At 56.6% G+C, this 21,885-nt stretch overlaps 1 protein-coding gene across 1 annotated transcript in view; it reads left to right on the top strand.

The window, feature by feature from the left end:
- Positions 1 to 21,885, top strand: part of WNK2 (WNK lysine deficient protein kinase 2) — a 170,159-nt gene that overhangs the window by 37,398 nt on the left and 110,876 nt on the right. Inside the window, exons 2-3 of the mRNA XM_071216586.1 lie at positions 15,769 to 15,941; positions 17,984 to 18,204. Coding sequence (XP_071072687.1) covers positions 15,769 to 15,941; positions 17,984 to 18,204 — 394 coding nt within the window. The remainder of the gene's footprint in view (positions 1 to 15,768; positions 15,942 to 17,983; positions 18,205 to 21,885) is intronic.

The following is a 21,885-nucleotide window of genomic DNA, read 5'->3' as shown; positions in this document are numbered from 1 at the left end:
GGTGTCGTGGCTGCGGGGGGCTCCCGGGGCGTGGGGGGTGTCGTGGCCATGGGGGGCTTCTGGGGCGTGGGGGTGTCGTGGCTGCGGGGGGCTCCCGGGGCGTGGGGGTGTCGTGGCTGCGGGGGGCTCCCGGGGCGTGGGGGTGTCGTGGCTGTGGGGGGCTCCCGGGGCGTGGGGGTGTCGTGGCTGCGGGGGGCTCCCGGGGCGTGGGGGGTGTCGTGGCCATGGGGGGCTTCTGGGGCGTGGGGGTGTCGTGGCTGTGGGGGGCTCCCGGGGCGTGGGGAATGACCAAGGGGCCAGCAGGAACGGGACACGGGGCAGCTTCCTGGGACTGTGGGTGAGGCGGGCGCCCCCTTGGAGCCTGGCAGGGGGCGTGTGATGAGGTGCTGTCGGCCGAGGGCCCGCGGCGCGTGGCGAGGACCGCGCTGTCACACGCAGGCCGCAGGTGGGGAGCAGGCCCAGGCCAGAGGTCGCTGGGACCTGGGCTTCAGACAGCGCGCTCCGCGCACGGGCGGCGCGGGCCCTGGGGTGGCGTCCTGTAGGGGGGACTCTGGGCTGTGCCCATGGGCAGGGGGCGTTCAGCCCGTGCCACCCAGGAGCCCGCCACGAGCCCGCGGCCTGTTGGGGTGTAAGTTACTAAGACAAAATAAAATGCCTAGTCGGTTCTCCGTCATCTTAGCCACCTTTCAAGTGCTCGAAGCCGCGTGTGCCAGGGGCTGCTTTATTGGATGGCGCTACCGAGGAATATTCTGCCGGCTTTTCTCTCCCATGGCTGGCCAAGGAGCGCCTTTTTTTTTTTAACCAATTTTATTGATACATATTATTAAATCATGCAGTCCACCCAAAGTGTAAAATTAGCAGTGTTTGGCATAATTACAGAGTTGCGCATTCATCACTTCAGTCGTTATTAGAGCATTTTCATTATTTCAATAATAATAATAAAACAGGCAAAAAAATTCATCACCTCTCCATCTCTCTGCTGTACATAGCTGATATTTCTGGCTATTCTTGCATGTTTGTTTATTTTAAAGCAGTGTTACTGAGACATACTCACGTACGATACAGTCTGTCCAAAGCGGTCATCAGTGGCTTTTGGTATAATCACAGGGTTGTGCCTTCATCTCCACAGGTAGACCCCCTCCCCAACTGGTGAGGAAAGTGAAGACTTTTTTCATTAGAGCAGCTAATATGGAAGAATCATGCAAAATGTAGAGCGTTCCCATGTACCGCCCCTACTGTTTTTTCCTATTAGCATTTTGCTTTGTTACAATGGCTCAAACACCATTATTTTAATCTATAGTCCATACTTTACTTTAAGATTCAGTCTTTGTATTGTGGAGTTCTGTGGTGGCTGATTTTTTTAAATGAATTTTATTTTACATGTTAAATCCAAACTTTTTTTAATTTTTTTTATTTAAAAAAAATTTTTATTCCTCACCTCCCCACACCCCCCTGCGAGATGGCTCCCTCATCTGTCTGCTCGTTTTCCTCGGGAGGCACCAGGAACTGAACCTGGGATCCACGCTCCCCCTCCCCCCTTGTGGGAGGCGAGTGCCCAACCACTTGAGCCTCTTCTGCCTACAGCTTATTGCGACTCATCTTCTTTAGAAGGCACGGGGAACTGAACCTGGGCCCTCCCGTGTGTGAGGCGGGCGCCCAATTGCTTGAGCCACATCCACTCCCCTGTGTGGTCGGTTTATTTATTTACTCATTTATTTATTTCCCCCCCTTCCCCTCCTCCTGCCCTGCCGTTTTTGCTGTCTGTGTTGTCTTCTCTTCTCATTTTCTCTCTAGGATTCCCTGGGATTCCATCCTGGAGATCTCTGATGGGGTGAGAGGTTCTCTGTCAATTGTGCCACCTCAGTTCCTGGTCTCTGCTCTGCTTCACCTTGACTCTCCGCTGGTCTCTCTCTCTTTTTTTATGTGTCGTCATCTTGCTGCTTGATTCACTTGTGCGGGCACTGGCTCACACACGGGCACTCACGCGGGCACTGGCTTGCCTGCAGGCATGCTTTCTCTTCCTTTTCACCAGGAGGCCCCAGGGATTGAACCCAGGTCCTCCCATATGGTAGGCGGAAGCTCTATCACTTGAGCCACATCCGCTTCCCCAATTTAAAAAATTTTTATTCTGGTAACACATGCAACCTGGAATTTCCCATTTGAGCTATACTTACAGGTCCTATACAGGGTCCTGTGCTGTTAATTATGTTAGCCATGTGGTACCGCCGTCACCGCCACCCGTGACCAAAACGTTTCCTTCGCCCCAAACAAGCTCCGCCCCCGCGAAGCCTGGACCCCAGAGCGCCCTTCTGCCTCTTGTCCCTTGGGGCGCTGTGGCCCTCTGCGTGTGGCCCTCCCTGCCTGTGCTCCGCCCCACCCCCGGCTCCCAGGACGGTGCTGGCGGCCGGCTCTGACCTGTCCCCCGTGAACCCTTCAATCGCAGTGGCTCAGTTTGCTGAAAGCTGCTGGGAGCAACACGCGAGAAATGGGTCTGCTTTTACGACGGGATTTATGAGGTTAAAAGCTTACAGTTCTGCACAGTGTAAATATGTCCAAATCAAGCTGCTTTCTCCCCGAGCCACAGCTGCGGGTGGCCAGGCACGGGGCTGCTTCCGTGTGTCTATCCCCTCTCCTCTGGGCCCCGGTGCTTCCAGCGTCGGGCTAAAGGGGCTTCTCTCAGCTTCTGTGTCTGCGGCTTTTTATTCCTTTGGTTATAAAGGACTCCGGTAAGAAGATTACGACCCACCCTGGGTCATGCCACCTAATGAGACGTCCTTGACTGAAGTGATTTACTTAGCCAGAAGCTCCCACCTACAGTGGACTTGCACATGCAGCAGTGGACGAGCCCTGAGGGTCCACCGCTTCCAGCTGCCATCCACGGGGATGGAGGCTGGGGAAGTGGCGTGAGCCACCGGCATCGTCCCGTGCACGGGCGCTTTGACCCAACACCCGGGTTTTGGGAGGCAGACTCCTGCCATCTTGTACAGATGGGTGATGGAGCTCCAGGAGGCAGAGGGCCTGGCCTGAGGCCTCGGGGTGGGATTCAGTCCATGGTCTCTCAGATTTTACAGCATCCGTGGGCAGCCACCCCACTGCCCGTTTTGTTCCCACTGCCTTAAGCCGTGTTGGATCAGAAGACACGTTTGCATCTACCCCGCATTCCCGTGGGCGTGAGTGTGTGTGCATGGGGCCTCGGAGGGTGCCCCAAAGGCCTTGGGTGGGCCCTGTTGGACACCTGGAGTCCTTGGCCGCAGCCAGCAGAGCCAGAAGGCGGAAGCCAGCGTCCGAGAAAACCCCAGGGGGCGGCCGGGGAGCGTGCGCAGTGATGTGGCAGAGGCGCACCTGGGAGCCGCGGGGCCCCAGGGCCTGTCGGAGGAGAGGCGCGGCCTGTCCAGCCCTGGATTTTGGACTTGCAGCCTCAAAACCGTGAGGCAGTCGCTTCCTGGTGCCCCGGCCAAGCAGGGCGTGGTATTTGTCGTAGCAGCCCTGCCAGGCTGAGACACGCCGCTCTGTCCTGCGTCTCGTAATTGCCCTGGTCGCCCGGGCCTAGTCAGGGCAGGGTGCGGGGTGAGAAGAGGCCACGACGAGGGCGGCCCCTTGGCGCGCCAGCCCCGGCATTGTGCCCGCCGGCGTGTACCGTTGCCACCCTCGCAGCGCCCAGGAGGTCTCCGTTCTTGTCGCGTTCTATCGTAGGCTGGCCCGGGGCCCCCTCAGACATCTGCGCGGCCTGCAGCCCAGGCCTGTGCCTCCCGGCAACCCGTGCATGTGGACGGGCGCTCCCGGGCGGGGGCCACGTGTGTTCTGCTCCCCTCTGTGACCTCCCTGCGGGGGCCCCAGCCCTCCCAGTGGTGTCCGCTCACAGCCCAAAGCCCAGGGCCTCTGCCGTGCCCTGGCCGGTCCCTGCTGCCCGCCTGCTGCCACTCACCCCGCAGTGATGGGGCCAGCCAGGGGTCCTGGGGTGGCCCCCCGCCCCGGCCTTTCCCTTCTCTTTCCTCTCACTCGACCTCTGCAGGCGTCCTGGGCCAGGAGGGGCGGCGGCTCTGTCCTGGGCTACTCTGCTGCAGGTGGGGACAGCTCCCCCAGCTTTCCCCGTTTCCCCTGTCTAGTCCCCTGCCAGAAAGTGATGGACGGGCTGGCAGGGGAAAGTGCTGGACTGCGGCCCCGGCCTGGGGAGGGATGGGGGCCGGCGGCTTTTCCTCCAGGGCTTTTCAAGGGCCTGTCCTAAGATGACCCACCGGTGGCCTTGCCAGGGAGGAGGAGAAGGGGTCTCCCGGTGCCCCGTCGCGGTGACCTCAGCTTCTGGCCCTTCCAGACCTCACTGTGGGTCGGCCCTGCCTGGTTTGAGAGCTGAGGCTGGCCCCAGGAGGGTCTAGGATGGGGGGGCCTCTGCAAGTTGGGGAGCTCCCAGGTTGCACGTGTTCTGCCCAGCTGGAGGAGGACCTCCTCGGCGCCCGCCGCTCGTCATGGGTGACCCCTGATGGTGGGGCACCCTGCGGTTTCTACGCAGCAGTTCATGCAGTTGTGGTACACTGCTGCCCTAAAACCAAACCAAGACTTTTTATTTTGAAATAACTGCACCCTGAAAGAACGGTTGCAAAAGTAATGCAGAAGCAGTGCCTCGAACTCGGGCGTTCCCCGCCCCAGCAGACACGCAGATCCCCCGCTGTTGTTAGCATTTTTCCTCATTTGCACCGAACCTCATGTCAGCAGGTTTTCTCAGGGCTCAAACATGCGTAAAGCGGAAAGTACACACAGCCGCCGTGGAGCCCTGTCTCACTCGGGTTCCGCCTCAGCCGTGGATCCGTGAGTTAATTGTGCAAAAAGCTCCATCCAGCCCAGCAGGAGGTGCGTTCGCCATAAAACTTTGCTATTTGTTTTAATCAACTCCGTGTAATAACTTGTAATGGAAGCTCAATCCAGAAGAAAAAATATTTGACCCTTAGGAGGAAATTTTAGGTTGTAGACATGTTACTAAAATAAAAGTTTAAAAAAAAACAAAGCCACTAAAAAAATTTTGCTGGGAAAATGAGTATTTGCCACCGTTGTGGTCCATAAGGAGAGGATCTGGGGCATTCAGAAACCATAATTAAATACGATTTCACTTACGTGAAATACCTGGAATAAGAAACCCAAGAGATGGGAAGCAGATCACAGGTTACAGAGGCAGTGGGGAGGGGGAGAAAATGGGGTGTCCATTGCTGAACGGGCACCGAGTTTCTGTTTAGGGCCATGAAAAAGTTTTGGTAGTGGATGGTGGAGAGGCTAGCCCAGTATCACAAACGTCAATATTGTGACCGAATTGTACACCTGAGAGTGGTGACAGTGAAATGTTGTGTTATGTTTATGTTACGAGGAAAAAAATAAAAAAGAGAATTGGCCCTCAGAGACCCTCATGATCACAGGAAATAAAAAAAGATTCCACTGAGCCTAATTTTATGGTGATGGAAATAAAAGGCTTTCAAGAGAAAGTCTATGTCATTAGGCAAATGGGCAGGAATAGAGGTGGGACTCCAGACAGGAGGAGGGAACGAAGGTAAAGCCGGGTGGGTTCGCGCATTTTTAAAATGGCTGTGGCCGGTCTTTCATCACTCCGGTATTTTGATTCCTTGGGAAACATTTAAGAGGGCACTGTGCGCCTATTTTATTTAAAAGGCCAGTAGTTACAAAATGCTAGGAATGACATGCTTTACGACTGTTTGAAGTTAGGATGGTATGTTCTGGATGCCACCTTCACTGGGCGAGGGCACCTGCTCTTATGTCCTTTCTTTTCCCCGGGGCTTTGTAGGCAGATGGTGGGAGGGCCGCTGCGTGGGGCTGGCTGCGGGGGCTTTGGGCTTTTGTGCAGAGGGCAAAGGTCACAGGTCAGAGGTCTTCAATGGCGCAAAGGCCCTTCTAAAAGCCTGGGTTTGCGCCATCTCCACCCTCCGCTTCTTACCTCTGCCCCCTTGCTCCAGTCTTATCTCCAGAGGCGGCAGGGGTTGGGATCTGAAGTTCCAGCTTCGACCTTGGGGAGTTCCAAACTTGAGATCGTGGCGAGGATGAGAAGTGGAGGATGGGCAGTGCTGGGCTCTCCTGCCCCCCTGCGAGCTTCACTGAACTGTCTTCTCAGGATGTGTGGGTCGAGACTGCCCAGGCCGTGCTCCGGGGCTCCGCAGCCAGCTGTCCCTCCTGGGGGGACGCCACTTGCGAGCCGGTGGCTGCCCCACGGGCCGTGTCGGCATCCACGGGCGGGAGGGCCACGCCCAGCGCGGGTTGCTGTTTATACGGTAGCTGCATGAAAATTCTTTTTCTTAATCTTCTTAGCGATGCCTCTCTTTAAATGTGAATTAGGAAAAAAAATATGCCAGCACACCTGCGATTTCGCATATTTTATTGCTCAACAGGAGGTTAGAGAGAGTACTTAGGTTTAAAAAAAAAATGAGTTTATTTTACAAACTGCAGTAAATGTCAGGGGTGGCACATGGCAGCTGAAAGTTTGTCAACACTGCCCAGCTGTTGAACTCCCTCTTTCGCTGGCCCACGGGGTGCTCGCTGTTGGCCGTTGGCACCCGGGAAGGGTAAATAAACACGGCTCCGTCGAGCTGGCAGCTTCCACTGCTCCTGCCCCCCCTTTGGGGCCCAGCTGCTGGCGTGGGATTAGCAGTCCTGGGGTGTTGAGGCCCACAGGAAAATCCTGGGCCCCCATGTCCCAAGCGTCCCATCTGGAACCTAACACGTCTGGGGGGGGTGCTCCTTGGAGGATCCCAGACATGCCCGGTGGGCAGCTGCCCGCCCTTCGCCACAGCCAGGGCCGCCCCCAGGCCAGCGGCCACCCGTCCGGCCGTCCCCCTCGTTTTCCCTTCAGTGCCCATCGCTTTTCCCGTGGTGGCCTGTTTCCCAGGCAGGTGGTACCCCTTCATCCCTGCCTCAGCTGAGCAGGCGGGGGCTGGTGAGTCGTGAGTCTGGAGGAAAGCCGGCTCTCTGGTTTCCTGGGTGCTCCTGTGCAGACCCCGCTGTGAGGAGGGGGTGGCCAAAGAGTGGGTGGGAGGCTTGCTGGGGACCTGCCCCTGGTGTGGGGTGTGCAGGGTTTGAGGCTGGGCGAGGGGGCAGCAGGGAAGCCCTCCCACCCAGGTGGCCCGCCTTTCGGTGGGGGTGGGGCTGGGGGCCAGGGGAGGCGGGGCCACCTGGGTGGGAGGGCTTCCATACCCCAACCAGTCGCGGACACCTCTGGCCGGGGGACACCTCTGTGGGGAGGACGCCCCTCGGGCCGTGTCTGCTTCAGGGCCCGGGCCCTTCCTCCCCGTGGCTCACGGAGACTTTGGGGTGTGGAAAGAGGCAGGATCCTTGGGGCATGGTGCAGCCTGTGGGTGCACGGGGGGTGTCCCGCGCCACCCAGAGTGGGGTCTGCACACCCTGTGAACCTACCTCGCGGTCCCTGGGTGTCTGGCGGGCCCGGGGCTGCTGGCCCTGAGTTGGAGCGGCTGCAGGCAGAACATTCTCCAAGCGCCCCCTCGCCTGGCATTCCACCTTCTCCAGGCCCAGGACAGTTCCTGATAGAACCTTGAAGCTTATTCATTTTAAGGTACCGGGGGCTGGGGATTGAACCCGGGTCCTCGTATGTGGGAGGCCGGAGCTCAACCACTGGGCCCCATCGGCTCCTCTGAGTTGGTTTTTTTTCATTTGTTTGCTTGTTTTTTTTTTTTGTTGGTTTGTTGTTTTAGGAGATAGTGAGAACCAAACCCAGGACCTCCCATGCGGGAAGCAGGTGCTCAACCGCTGAGCCACATCCGCTCTTGACGCTTGTTTTTATTCTGATTTGCTAACCAAATGCAGCCGGAGAGTCATCTCACACCAGGCGTCGTCACCCCGGGACTTCTGTGGGTTCCAACTGCTCACCTCGCCCTCTTGCTGTTTGCGTGTGTGTGCGTGGAAGGTTGCCGCCTCGCAGGGCGCTTGTTCTTGGGCTTTTGCTGAAATAAGAACTCTGCAGAGACCCTCCAGGAGGGGGAGGGTTGCACAGCTTTGGGTCCACGGCCCAGAGGACTCTTCCCGCCAAGGTCCACGGGAGCGGTCCAGCCGCTGTGTTTGGGGCATGCCTCTCTGGTGCTCCTGGGTGCACAGCAGTCCGCAGGTGTGTTCCCCCTGGCCCCTTGGGAGGGCACACTGGAACCTGGGCGGACTCCAAAGGCGCACCTGTGTGGCCGCCCCTGCTGCCCCTACCTGGGCCTCTTGGCTGCAGGAAATGAGATCCAACTGTGCTTTGAACGTTTTTATCCTTTATAATCAGATTCATTTTCTCCACCTCGAGGGCACAGGTGCACTAATTTGCACAGCACTGGAGCCGTGGGAATCTGTGTTCAGTGGCCTCGCTCCAAGCTTTCGGAGTGGTTTTGGTGGATGGATTGTTAGGGTGCTCATAACCTGCCCCCCTCAATACCAGAGTTTTTTTACAAAATGTAACTCTTGTAGGATTTGGAACGCTTCCTAAGAAGGGATTATGTGCTTTCTTTTGCCCTTACACCTTGACCTTTCGTTCCACAGATATTCACAATATACCCGTGCCCGGGTCAATTCTGCCGTCCCGGAGGTGCCAGTCGAGTGGCGCAGGCACCAGTGGCCGCCAACGGGGTGAATCAGTTGTGGGAGGCAGGGATGGGGTGATGTCATGGGGAAGCCTTCTGAGGAGGAAGTCAAGTGTCATGTGGTTAAAAGTAGCCGAGGGGATAGAATAAGAAGTGCAGCCCCCTTTCCCCCTCCCACCTCCATCTCCAGCCCACCTCCAAGAGGCAACTGTCGTCCACATCCTCTGAATCTGTTCTTCTATGTGTGTTTTGACGTGTCAACTTTGAACAGTGTCCACCATGAAAAATGAACATGTAGCATGATGCACGGTCTTTCCCTTTACCTCTCAATTTTTGTCAGTTATGTTATTTATCACATTCATATTTTGCTCTGAAATCACAGTGAAATCTTTCATATTTGACTGGCGGTTGGTTCTAAAATGTTGGCAAAGATAATTGATAATATAAGTGATTCTGGAAGTTTCCTCTAGAATCATGTTAGAATGACTAGAGCTCTTGAAAAGGAATTGTAATTGAAATTTTGCTGCGCGAAGAAGGCGGGCAGGCCGGCACCATGGGTGCATCCATTTCCCTGCCAGCTTCCTTCCCAGCCCGTGTCAAGTTGAGTTACCGCCGTCTCACAGGCTGCCAGGAGTCAGCTCGGCCACTTGCTGTTTTGTGTTGCTTTGTAGTGTGTTCTAGTTGCTAAGCTGCTCAAGCAGATACCATGAAATGTACTGGCTTTTACTCTGGGAATTTATTAGCTTGCAAACTTACAGCCTGAAGCTGTGAATATGTCCAAAAATCAAGGCACCATCAGCCTTCTTCCTGAAGACTGGCTCTGGCCACCCGGGCTCCTCCGTCACGTGGCAAGGACCTGGCGGCACCTGCCGGGCTCTCCCTTCTCCGGGGTTCTTTGCCTTCAGCTGCTTGTTTCCGTGGCTTTCTCTCTCTCTGTCTGAATTCCGTTCTCTCATACAGGACTCCAGGAAGAGGATTAAGACCCACCCTGGATGAGGTGGGTCACGCCTTGCCTTAGGTTAAGCTCCCGCTCACCAAAAGATCCTGCCTGCAGTGGGTCCACCCCACAGGAGTGGGCTAACGTTAAGAGCATGCTTTCCTGGGGTCAGCTGCAAACCACCTCGTGGTGTTTGGTTGGAATACTTCTCTCAGTAGCTTTGTTTCATCTAGAGTGCGTGGGAGGTAACCTTTGAGCTCTTGCCAGCCTGAACGGTCTTTTTCCCTGGGCCCTCTCACCCCCTGGTTTTAATGTGTATCTGACTGGGTCTAGAATTCTAGCTTTGGAGCCAGAATTTGGAAGATACCGCTCCCCTGTCTGCTGGCAGCCGATGTTATGGTTCAGACCTCTTCCTTTGCAGATATGATCCCTGGTATTCTGGAATTTCATTGGATTGGGTCTGGATATGGGTCATGTTTCATTTGTTCTGATCTGGAGTTGGTAGATCCCTTTATTCTAAGTATTTGTTTTTTCAGCTCAGGAAAATTCTATTCAGTTATCTATGCATTCCAGCCACGGAAATCTGTTCTCTCTTTGATATGCGCTCGACTGGACTTTCAGTGGTTCTTTCATGTCTCTTAATGTTTCCCATATCTTTCTTTTATTCCCATTTGGTTTTGAATATTTCTACTTTGCAAAATACTAGGATATTTCTACTTTGTAAAATACATTTTAAAAAATTAATTTACATGTAATGAAATACATGGGTCTTAAATATACCATTTGATGAGTTTTGGCAAAGGCATACAGCAGGGTAACCCAAGTCTTCTGCTGTGATTGAAAGCATAGCCATTGCCCCCCAAAGTTCTCTCAAGCCCCTTCCCAGTCAGCCCCCAACAACCAGAGGCAAGCACTGTTCTGGTTTCAATCTCTCTGCATTTGCGTTGCCTTGTCTAGAGTTTCACATAAAAGGCATCATTCTGTATGCACTGTTTTGTGTCTAACTTCTTCCATTCAGCACAGTGCTTTTGAGATTTATCTGTTTGTTGCTTGAATCAGGATAAAATACATTTTTATGGCTGAGTAGTATTCCTGTTTCGGTAAACCAAACTTTGTTTTTTTTGTTCACCTGATGACAGACATTTCAGCTGTTTCCAGTTTGGGGCTATTATGACTAAAGCTGCTTTGAGAATTTGTGTACACGTTTTTGGTGAATATATGTTTTCATTTCTCTTGGGTAGATTCCTGGGAGTGGAATTACTGGATCATAGAGCAGGTGTAAAAGACCGCCAAGTAGTTCTTCACCAGCCATGGGTGACAATTTCAGTTGTCCCTCGTCCGTCCTTGCCAACATGTGGTATTACCAATCTTTTATTTTTTATTTTTATTTTATTTTTTTTCCTTTTCATTAAAAAATTTTTTTTGAAGATACATAGATCACAGAAAATGTTACATTAAAAACTATAAGAGGTTCCCATATACCCCACACCCCAATCCCCCACTCCTCCCACATCAACAACCTCTTTCATCATTGTGCACATTCATTGATTTAGTGAATGCATTTTGGAGCACTGCTGCACTGCGTGGATTATAGTTTACCCTGTAGTTCACACTCTCCCCCAGTCCATTCAGTGGGTTACGGCAGGATATATAATGTCCAGCATCTGTCCCTGCAATATCATTTAGGACAACTCCAAGTCCTAAAAATGCACCACATTGCATCTCTTCTTCCCTCTGCCTGCCCCAGCAACATCCGTGGCCACTGTCTCCACATCAATTTTAGAGTTTCTTCCTTTACTAGTCACTATAGTTCTATAGTAGATTACCAGTAAGTTCACTCTAATCCATATTTTGTTCCTCTATCCTGTGGACCCTGGGATGGTGATGCCCACTCCACCTCTATATCTAGAGGGGGCTTAGATCCCACATGGTTGGTGGATGCAATTCTCTTATTTGGAGTTGTAGGCACTCTCCGTTCCCTGGTGTGGTGGTTGACCATCTTCACCTCATTAACTGACCTCGGTAAGTCCAGCGAACCAGAGAGCAGGAGTTGCAACTCTGTTGAGGTTCAGGGCCCAGCTGGCACATAGACAGTCCAGAGATTCAAGTCTCCTGAGTATACACCAACCCCAGCGCCAACCACAGGCTCAGTACACAAAATTCCAAAGTAGGGCCCACTGACAAGGCACAGAACTCCGGAGCCATCTGCCATGACCGTAGGACCTGGGTGTCTCCGTAGCCCTCAGGAGCACCACTACCTGGGGTTGTATCTACTTTGGCTGTCTCTGGGATCCTCCTGAGGTGTGCGTAAGCGTGACCCTTCTGATGACCTCCTGACTTAAATTTCACTCTTCTGGTGGGTTTGAAGTGGTACCTAGTTGTGGCTTTTTTAATTTCTGAAATTTAAAGAACAATCATGCATACCACGCAGGACTCTTCTACATCGCCCACCACCAAAACCTTACGTTGTCGTAACACAGTTGTTACAAATGATGATAGAACATTGTCGTAATATTACTGCTCTCTACAGCCTATAGCTTCTATTTGATGTATTTCCCCCACAAATCATGCTATTAACACCATGCATTGGTAGTGTATATTTCTGTAGTTCGGGAGAGGATGCGCTCATGTTTGTACTGTTAACCGCGGTCCCTCTTCCATCACAGGCTCACGGGGTGATATGGCCCCCTGCCTTGTTCAGTCCATCCAAGTGGCTCTCATAGTCATCAGAGTCGTGCTGTCATCACCTCAGTCAATTTTAGAACGTTTTCATTTCTCCAGAAGGAAAAACCCCATACCCCATTTTACCCCTCTATTGCTGTCCCTTAGAATTGATATATCTTCTTTGTCGTTGCTGCACAATATTTCAATATTTCTGTTACCATCTATAATTTACATTAATTGTAATTTCCCTATGTATCACCATATTCTTAGCACTTTGTAAAAGAGCACCTTATACTATTAACTACGATATTCACCACTGAAATCACTATGTTAGACAGTCCCTAGATTATTCTTTCTTCCTCACAATTGAAATATTACATCTACAGACTGTCCTTCAGCCACAATCGCATTTATCAATCAGCAGTGCTAGTTATACTCACTATAATGTATTACCATCAACTCTATTCATTTCCACACATTTACAATAAACCTCATTAACAATTCTGCATCTATTAAGCTTCAGCTTGCATTCTTAACCCACATTCCATTTCATACTCCTTTCTTGTCTTTAGTTTCTCCCCTTGGAAATAAATTCTCTATTATGACAACTTTTTATTAGTAGAGGTCAATTTTAGGAACCCGCTGGGATAAAGCCTGAGATGCGAGCCTCAGTGGCTCTCAGTTTCTTCACAGAAAGTTGTGCTTTCATCAGCTCAATCCATTTCAGAACATTGTCATTACTCCAAAAGGAAACATCCCATACCTGCTGTTATTAACTCAGCATTGATACAGCACCTTCTTTACCATTGTTGTAAAAATATTACCATGTTACTCTTTTCTTTAAAAAAAGATTTATTAATTTTTATTTATCCCCCCTCGTCCACAGTTCCCTCGTCTGTCTGATCATTGTTTTGCTCACTGCATCTGCTTGTTTTCTCCAGGAAGCACTGGCAAACAGGGATCTCCCACATGGGAGTCAGTGCCAGACAGCCTGAGCCACATCCGCTCCACCGGGCTGTGGCGTCTGCTGGCTTGTGGGGTCTGCTTGTTAGGGTGGGTGCAGCGTCTGCTCTTCTTCTTTAAGAGGCACTGGGACCCGAACCCAGGACCTCCCGTGTGGTAAGTGGACGCCCAATTGGTTGAGCCACAGCCACTTCTCTACCATATTACTCTTAACTGTAGTTTATATGTTATGTTGGTTGTATTTTTCATGTCCATGTTCTTTAATTCTTAAGTTTCCTTAATTTGCATTTCCCCGGTGACTAAAGATGTTGAGTACCTTTTCGTGTGACTGTTGGTCATTTCTGTGTCTTTTTGTTCTGAAATATCATGGAGTTCATGTCTTTTTTTATTATGAATTATAGGAGTTTTGTGTATAACCTGGATATGAGACCTTTGTCAGATATATATATTGAGATATTTTCTCCTGATCTGTGGCTTGATTTTTATTTTCTTAAAGAAATCATCAGTTTTGGTGAGCAGAGCATGTTTCCATTTTATTTTCTAGATGAAACTTTGAACTTTTTGTACGTAGTCTCATTGGTTTTTAGACTGTGTCTTAACACTTTTTAGTAGGGACATCTCAGTTTACGTTTGCAAGAACTCCTTGACAGTTCCTTTTGTTAGAGAAGCGTGCTCCTATTTCTGTACATGAACTTCCTGACTCTTTACGGGAACATTAAGTGGATCTATTTCAGAGTTGCCTTTCTGTGTCTGAATTACGTTCCTGCTGGGTTCGGCCACGCCGGTGTGTTTTTTGGTGGTGGTGTGTTTGCTCTGTGGGTGGCCATCCTTTCTCCAGGCCCGCTTAGGAAGGAGCCTGGTGCTGGTGGGGGTTGGTGGGGGGAGTTGGGGCGCAGAGGGGCCTGGTTTTGGGGAGGCAGATGGCCTGATCCGAACAGCAGCCGATCCGGACGTTGCCCTTGCTCTGCTCCCAGCGCCCCCTTCTCTCACTGGACTCCCGGCCTGATGCCCTTGGAGGTCTTCCGGAAGGATCCCCAGGAGTCTTGGGTTTTTTTTCTGGCTCTGGTTCCTCCATCCATCCAGATGCACCAGCTTTCTGTCTTCCTGGAATTCCTCAGAATTTCTCTGTTCTGGTGTTCAGGCATGTTTACAGTTTCCTTTTAAAACATGCACGTGCTTTTCCGCTGTGCAGCGGTCGGGTGGAGGAGGCGGGTGCACGTGCGTGCTTCTGCCTGCGGAGCCAGAGGCCTGGAGATGGGTGGGGGGGGGGTGTGGGGGGGTGTTCCGGAGAGCGGCGCCCACCCCCGGCAACAGTGCTGCAGAGAAGAGCCGGCGCGTGGGCGGCACAGGCGGGCGGCGTGGCCAGGTGGGCGGGGGTGGCGAATTCCGCCTCGCACCCTGAATTAGGCACACAGGCGTTGGGGCCGTGCGCTCTTGGCGCTGGGGTTTTTGACTGCAGGGAGTAAAATAAGCACAATTCATTTACTGCGCGGTGCAGTCTGGAGAGCAGAGGGCTCAGCAGTTCTGAGCTCTTCGAGTCTCATAAGTGCAGGGCGGGGAGCACCCTGGAAGGGTTGTAGGAGGGGCCGGGAGCCCGACTGCGGAGGCAGGGATGAGGCAGTGGGGCCATGGGGTGGTGCGGGCTGGTCGTGCGTGGACTGGGTGGGGGGCAGCTGCGGGCGCCACAGGGCGGGCAGTCTGGGAGAGCTGGTGGCGCAGATGGAGGGCGACCGCTGCTCACGCCTCCGGGCGCAGCGTGCACGTGGGTCAGCAGGAGAGAATGGTCATCCCGGGCGGGCCGGCCGTTGGGGCCACTTTAGATGGCCTGCCGGTGTGGGGCGGGGCACTGGGGGCCCCAGGGTGCAGGGAGGGGTCTGCTGTTCCCCGGCCCCCAAGGGCCCCCGGCTGCTGTGCTCCGCTTGTCGCGGGCTGGCCGGCTTGCCTTTCCGCCTCCGGTTTCTGGCACTTGTCAGCGTCTCCTGCTCTCTGCTTCTAATCTGCTCTAGTCTTGAAATGCCTTGTTACAATTGTGTATAATCGAAAAGGAAACGGATGTCTCGTTCTTTTATAAAAAGGATCCAATGAGTCAGCGCTGGCGGAGGGGACACAGGCCTCGGGGAGGTTTCCATGGAGCAGGCACGTGGCCCGCAGGTCTGAGTGTCGGGCATCGCTGGCTTCCAGCTGCCTGGCTCGGCCGAGCTGGGCTGGGGGCTCTCTTCTAGCGGGGCCAGATGTCCCACGCCAGGGGCCAAGGGCGGCGGCCTCGGGGAGCCGGCAGCCCCTCCGTTGCGCTGTGCGAGTGGCTTCTGCGCTGGACAGGCAGGCTGTCTGTGTTTGCCGTGCTGCCCTCCACGGGCAAAGCAAGGAGGGACTCGCTTGGGATTCCGATCGTCCTCCTGAAACCTTTCCATGGAAATCTGTGCGCTGTGCGCCCGGGACGGGAAGCCGTCTTGGAGGCCTTGGAACGGGATTAAGCTCCCCAGGTTCCCTCCTGGGTCTTTCCACCACTGTGCTCCCGAGTGGGTGCAGGGAGGCGGCCCGAGCCGATCCCAGGGCGCCGTCCCAAACCAGGCCTCGCCGCGCCCAGAGGCCGGGCTGCTCACGGGGCGCCCGACTGAGCGTGTTTTGTGTCTGCAATTCTAGGACCGCAAGCTGACCAAGCTGGAGCGGCAGCGGTTCAAGGAGGAGGCCGAGATGCTGAAGGGCCTGCAGCACCCCAACATCGTGCGCTTTTACGACTTCTGGGAGTCGAGCGCTAAAGGAAAGCGCTGCATCGTGCTGGTGACGGAGCTGATGACGTCGGGCACGCTCAAGACGTAAGCAGGCCGGCGGGTGCCGGGGCCGCGATGGCCAGGGTGGGGGCCGGGGCCGGGTGTGCCCGCCGCGGTCCCAGCCGAGGCCTGGGGTCGCCCCACTTGTATGTGTTTTAGCGTCCTTGTTGCCCCAGCAAATACCGTGCCGTGGGGATTTGTTGGCGCACAGGCTGAGGCTAGAAGTCCAAAACCGAGGCGTTGGCAAGGCGGTGCTTTCTCCAGAGGCGCTGGCGTCCTGGGGCTGGCTGCCGGCCGTCCTCGGTGCTCGGCTTCTTCGTCATGTGGTGACACAAGAGGCAACATCTTCTCCCTTCTCGTCTAGGTCCTGTTGACTTTCGACTCGTTGCTCCCTGTGGCTTTCTCACTCGCTGTCTGAATTTCATCCTTTGCTTATAAGTGGCTCCAGAAGTAGGGGTAAAACCCCTCCCGATTGGGCTGGGTCCCACCTTGACCGAAGTGACCTCGTCAAAGGTCCCAGTTCCCCTGGATTCACACCCGTAGGGAGGATGATGTTTCGAACGTGGTTTTCTAGGGAACATCTAGCTGCAAACCAGCATGTGTGATAAATCACATTGTCCTCCTGGCGAGAAAAAACCCCCTCCCCAATGGAAACGAGTCAGAACACCCCAGCAGTAACTTAGCTTTTGGCCTCCTCAGGCTTCCTGGGAGGAATGGGAGCCATTTCTGGGAGACAACAGAGGAAATCTGTTTCTCAGCCTTTCCTCTTCTGTCCTACGCATTTTTATTGCTTATGATTTATTAGAGCAGTTTTAGGTAGACAGAAAAATCATGCAGAAAGTACAGAGTTCCCATATCACACACCCCTGCCCCCATGGTTTTCCAATCCTGCTAACATTTTGTATTGGTGCCTGGTACAACTGATGAGCCACAATGATTATAAGTACATGATTAACCACATCCATCAGTTCACGTTAGGGCTCACTTTTTGCATTGTACGGTTCTGTGGGATTTTTATTGCTTTTATTATGAAAACTTAGATGCAACCTACAATTGCCCATTTTAGCCACCTTCAAGAATACAGCCAACTGTGTTAATCACAGGCCCAGTGCTGTGCCACCGTCGTCACCACCCGTGCCCCAGACACTTCCATCACCCTGGAAACCGTGCACCCGTTAAGCCTCAGCTCCTCATTGCCCTCTGCCCCTGGTAACCGGAATTCTAATTTCTGACCCTACGAATTTGCGTATTCTACCATCTCATGTGCGTGAGGTATTTGTCCTCTCGACGCTTTGTCCCTTGTGTTTGATTCTACGGGGGATGCCAATAGGCACACGAGCCGAGGTGGTTTGCTTTCCCGCTGCGCGTTGTCTGGCGTCTTGTCTCTGGCCTGGGGCTCCGTCCCGGCTTGGAAGGCAGGCCCCTGGCCGGGCGCTGGGCAGGGCGCTGGACGCTGGGCGGGGGGCCCGAAGACACGGGGGCCGGGGGTGGGAGCGTGCGGTCAGGCACCCGGGACTGGTCAGCGTGCGGTGGTTCTGGGGGGCCCAGAGATGGGCTTCGGTTGCCCCGTCTCCCCCGTGGGGCCGGGCTGGACCTTTCGGCTCACGGGGGGTGTACATCAAGCAGGTAGAGGAGCCCCAGCCTGGCCGGTGGGCTCTTTTCCCCGCCCCTCCCTCCCCCGGGGCCCAGGGCCCTCAGCGGCTCACGCAGGTGTCCCGGTGCGCCTGGACTCCCCGTGCCGCCCGGTTCCCACGGGCCCAGGCTCCTCTGGGATCTGGGCAGCCACGCGGGCTGAGCAGGTGGCTGTCTCTCTGTCTGGTGGAACTCCGTCCCGCCCCAGCCATCCACACAGGCCATCCAATCATCCCACCCCCCACCCACGTGCAGGGCTCCACAGCGCAGCGAAGCCAGGATGGCGCTGGGCGCGTGGTTTCGTCGCGGGCTCCCCGGGGCGAGGGGAGCAAGTGGAGGGTGGTAGGCTGCCGGGCGTGCTCTCCCCTCCCCTACCTGCGGCCCAGGTGAGGCCCGAGTGCCGGTGAGCGGCTCAGCCATTCACCTGGTGGCGCCCGGCTTGCTCCCCCCTCCAGGTACCTGAAGCGGTTCAAGGTGATGAAGCCGAAGGTCCTGCGCAGCTGGTGCCGGCAGATCCTGAAGGGCCTGCTGTTCCTGCACACGCGCACGCCGCCCATCATCCACCGGGACCTCAAGTGCGACAACATCTTCATCACCGGGCCCACCGGCTCCGTCAAGATCGGGGACTTGGGCCTGGCCACCCTCAAGAGAGCGTCGTTCGCCAAAAGTGTCATCGGTGAGCCCACTCCTTCCCCTGCTGCCCCGGGGGCCTGCGCGGGGCCGGGTGGGGCGCAGGGGGCCCGAGCGTCCGGCTCTGGTTGGGGAGGTGTCTGGGGGACGGGGACCCCTCGGGTCAGGGCATCTGCGCCTCCTCTCTGGACTCTCCTGTGTCCACGGAGGCGTGTGTGGGCAGCACAGGAGCTCGGAGGGCAGGTCCTGGGGCGTGGGAGGTGGGTGCTCCAGGCGGGGAGAACTCAGGGTACGTGGGGAGCAGCCGTCACCGCAGAGAGGGCTTGGGGAGGCGGTGTGTGGGGGAGCCTGAGGAATTCCCATTTGGAACCCGGTTTGCAGGGCGTCTCTGCCGTCCGTCCCGCGTGTTCTACTCAGACGCCCCATCTTTGGGGAGCCGCCCCGGCTGCCTGGCCTGGTGAGGTGCCCCTGGGCAGCCCAGGCCCTCTGGATCTCTTCCTCCACGTGCCTCGCCCGCGGCTGGCGCTCAGGTGCCCACTGATGCCCCGGTGCGCGGCTGAGGCTCTCCTGGGAGTCTGGAAGAACGTTTTTGGGAAGAGGGCGCTTGGAGGGGGTGGCTGTGGACGGGGCTCGAGGAATCCAGATCGTCGCGGGTCCAGGAAGCCACTGGGCTCGGCAGAGGCCCCCGTGCGAAGGGGCTCTGAGGGGGGCTGTTTCCCACCTTACCGGATCCGCTGGTGATGTCCCCACGCAGGCGGGGCAGGGAGAGCTTGAGCTCGTGGCTTCAGGAGTTGGTGGTTTTGTTCCACCCCTGGGGGCAGATGTGGCAGAAAAGGAGAGCTCCGTTCACCCCTGAGAACTGTCACTTCGGCGGGAGTGGGGGGCCCCAGTTCCCTGGGGGCAGCCTCGGCGGGTGGGGAGCGGGGCCGAGCGGGGCCGAGCCGGGTGGCGGGTGCTTCGGTCTTGGGGGTCTGCCCTGCAGAGCCCGCCTCCGCGTCGTCGTTGGGCCTGGCCGCCCGGGGCTGCACCCTGTCCTGGAGAGGTGGGGTGCAGCGGCGCTGGCCTGCCCGGGTGGGCCTCGGGCTGAGGGGGCAGGCGCCCCAGGCTGTGAATTCCGGGCAGTTTGGGGCAGTTTGGGGCAGTGTGGCCCTGAAGGGTGGTGGGAGTCACTTTTTCGAACATTGGTTTATCAGCAGGCAGGTGGCCCAGCTCTGCGGGCGTCCCGTGTAGACCAGCTTTCCACTCCACTGGAGATTGGGGCGCTCCTGCTAGAGGGCCCGGGGCTCAGCTCCCTGCCTCAGCTGCTCGCCTTGGGCAGAACGGGGTTCTCGTGAGCGCCAGCTCCCGGGGCGCGGCGTGGTGAGACCCCAGTCCTCAGTAAGGAGGCGGGCGGCTCTGGGTGGGGGACTTGTAGTCAGGGCGGGGCTCCCAGCCAGGCTCAGTTACGGGGGCCCCCCGCCAAGGCCCATTCACGGGGACCCCCGCCCAGGCCCGTTCACGGGGACCCCCGCCCAGGTCTGTTCACGGGGGTCCCCGCCCAGGCCTGTTCCTGCTGTGGCCCCGGCCAGCCGGGCCTTCTCCCGGTGGTAGGACGGGGCCCTTGTCGTCCTGAGGTGCTGTTCCCTGTGGAAGGGCTAGCCCTAAGCTGTAGACCTGCTGTGCACTGGGGAGGGGTCCCCCATGCTTCCTGCCCGTGAGGAGGGTCTCCCTGTGTCCCTGCCTCTTCCTGAGGAGGGTCTCCCCGTGTCCCTGCCTCTTCCTGAGGAGGGGTCCCCCTGTGCTCGCTGCTTCTGAGGAGGGGTCCCCCTGTGCTCTCTGCCTCTTCCTGAGGAGGGTCCCCTGTGCTCCCTGCCCCTGAGGAGGGTCCCCTGCACTCCCTGCTTCTGAGGAGGGGTCTCCCCTGCCTCCCTGCCCCTGAGGAGGGGTCTCCCCTGCCTCCCTGCCCCTGAGGAGGGTCCCCTGCCTCCCTGCCCCTGAGGAGGGTCCCGCTGCGCTCTGTGCTTCTGAGTTGGGTCTCCCTTGTGTCGTGTCCTGCCTGCTGAGCACTCACTTCTGTGCTCCGCCGTAAGGGTTTCTCTCCGGCGGATATTCTGGGCTGTGCTCTGGAAGTGACCCGTTTTGAACGCTGCGACAGCCGCGTCCTCCCGCTGCGCTGCCAGCGTGTGGGAAGGGCACTTCCGAGCCTCTCGCCCGCGCGGCCGCGCCCGCTGCGTCTGGGCCGCCCTCCCGCCTCTCTCACCCTGGACCTCCGGGGCTCACTCTCGGCCCGGCCCGTCCAGGGGCGAGGACTCGCGGCCCGCGGGAGCAGCTCTCGGTGGCCGTGTCTCCACGCCGCTGGGCGCTCGCTGTGACGCCGCGGGCTCACGTGGCTGCGCGTTCAGGGTCACTCGGGGGGAGTCTGCCCCTCGCAGACCCTGGGGCCTCAGCTCCTCCCAGGTGGCCTTCTGTTGTGTTTGTGTGGCCTGGCCCCCTGTGGACGGTGGCCTGGATACGGTCCCTGAACCGGGGTGAGAGGCAGGGAAGGCGGGCCCACCCGGAGGGCTTCCCGGCGGAGGTGGAGGAGCCATGCCCGGGGGTGAGAGGGAGAAAGCTCAGCGCAGAAGGGAGCAGGGTGGACGGAGACTGGTCTCCCAGGAAGAGCTGCAGCCGGCCACGGAATGGGGCAGGACGTGCGGGGGGGTGGGGGGGAGCCCTTTGGTGTCAGCTGTCGCCGCCCGCCCTGGGGGCAGTTCCCCAGCCCCTCGCAGCCCACGCGGCCCCGGGGTGCAGGCCGGGCGCTGACCCACCCTGCTTCCCTGACTGCTCCCGCAGAGCGTCAGGGCCACTCGTGACCCTTTCTTGGCAGACCCTCCTTGCGGGCCCTCGTGGTGCAGGAGCCCTGAGGGGACCCCGGCGGTCCCGGGAGCTAGAGGACCCCCGCCGCGTCTGCTCCTGGGCGGCTGGGCCTTAGTTTCGCGCCTAGCTGAGCGAGGTCAGGGCGCTCCCCGCCCGGCAGTGCGGTGCTCGAAGCCGCCTCCATACCCTCCCTGGTTCCCACCGAGGACGCGTGTACCCTCCTGAGAGACCCAGGAACCAGCAGACCCTCACCCCTGGGCGGCGGGCGGTGACCCTGGGAAGGGCGTTTCCACGGGGTTCCGAGGCGATCTCAGCGTGGAAACGGCAGCAGCCCCTCCAGCGCCCCGTGGTCTGCCCCTGATTCCCACCCTGTGCCCCCACTGCCCGCCCACCTCCAGGGGGCTGGACCCCCCCAGGCAGGCACACCTGGTCAAACAGAAGAGGCTAAACCAAACCCATTTCTCCAAAAAAAAAAAAAGAAGAAAAGCTTATTCCAGAAGAGCCTGGTTTGGGCCCTGGAGGAATTTGGGGAGAGGGCGGGTTCTCCCAGCAGGGAGGACAAGCCTGGGAGTTTTTATGGGGGGGCTTTCTACAGGCACCTGCCAACCCCCCCTGGGACCCTCGGGGTGGAGGTGTGGAGAAACAGGGGCTGCTGGGCACCAAGGGTGGGTCAGGAGATGTCACAGATGCTGGGCAGCGATGTGTCCCCGAGCTAGGGGTGGATTTGGGGGCTGCTGAGTGGGCACTGAACCCATACGTGCACCTTGTATGCGGTGTATATATGGTTACATATATTTATATACATACTTTTTTTTTTAAAGTTTACTTTATTTATTTAACACCCCCCTCCCGTTGTTTTCACTTGCTGTCTGCTCTGTGTCTGCTCATCTTT

This window comes from Dasypus novemcinctus, chromosome 8 (assembly GCF_030445035.2).
Source record: "Dasypus novemcinctus isolate mDasNov1 chromosome 8, mDasNov1.1.hap2, whole genome shotgun sequence".
Taxonomy (NCBI): Eukaryota; Metazoa; Chordata; class Mammalia; order Cingulata; family Dasypodidae; genus Dasypus; species Dasypus novemcinctus.
Note: the sequence above shows the minus strand (reverse complement) of the source record. Positions and strands in the feature narration are given on the sequence as shown.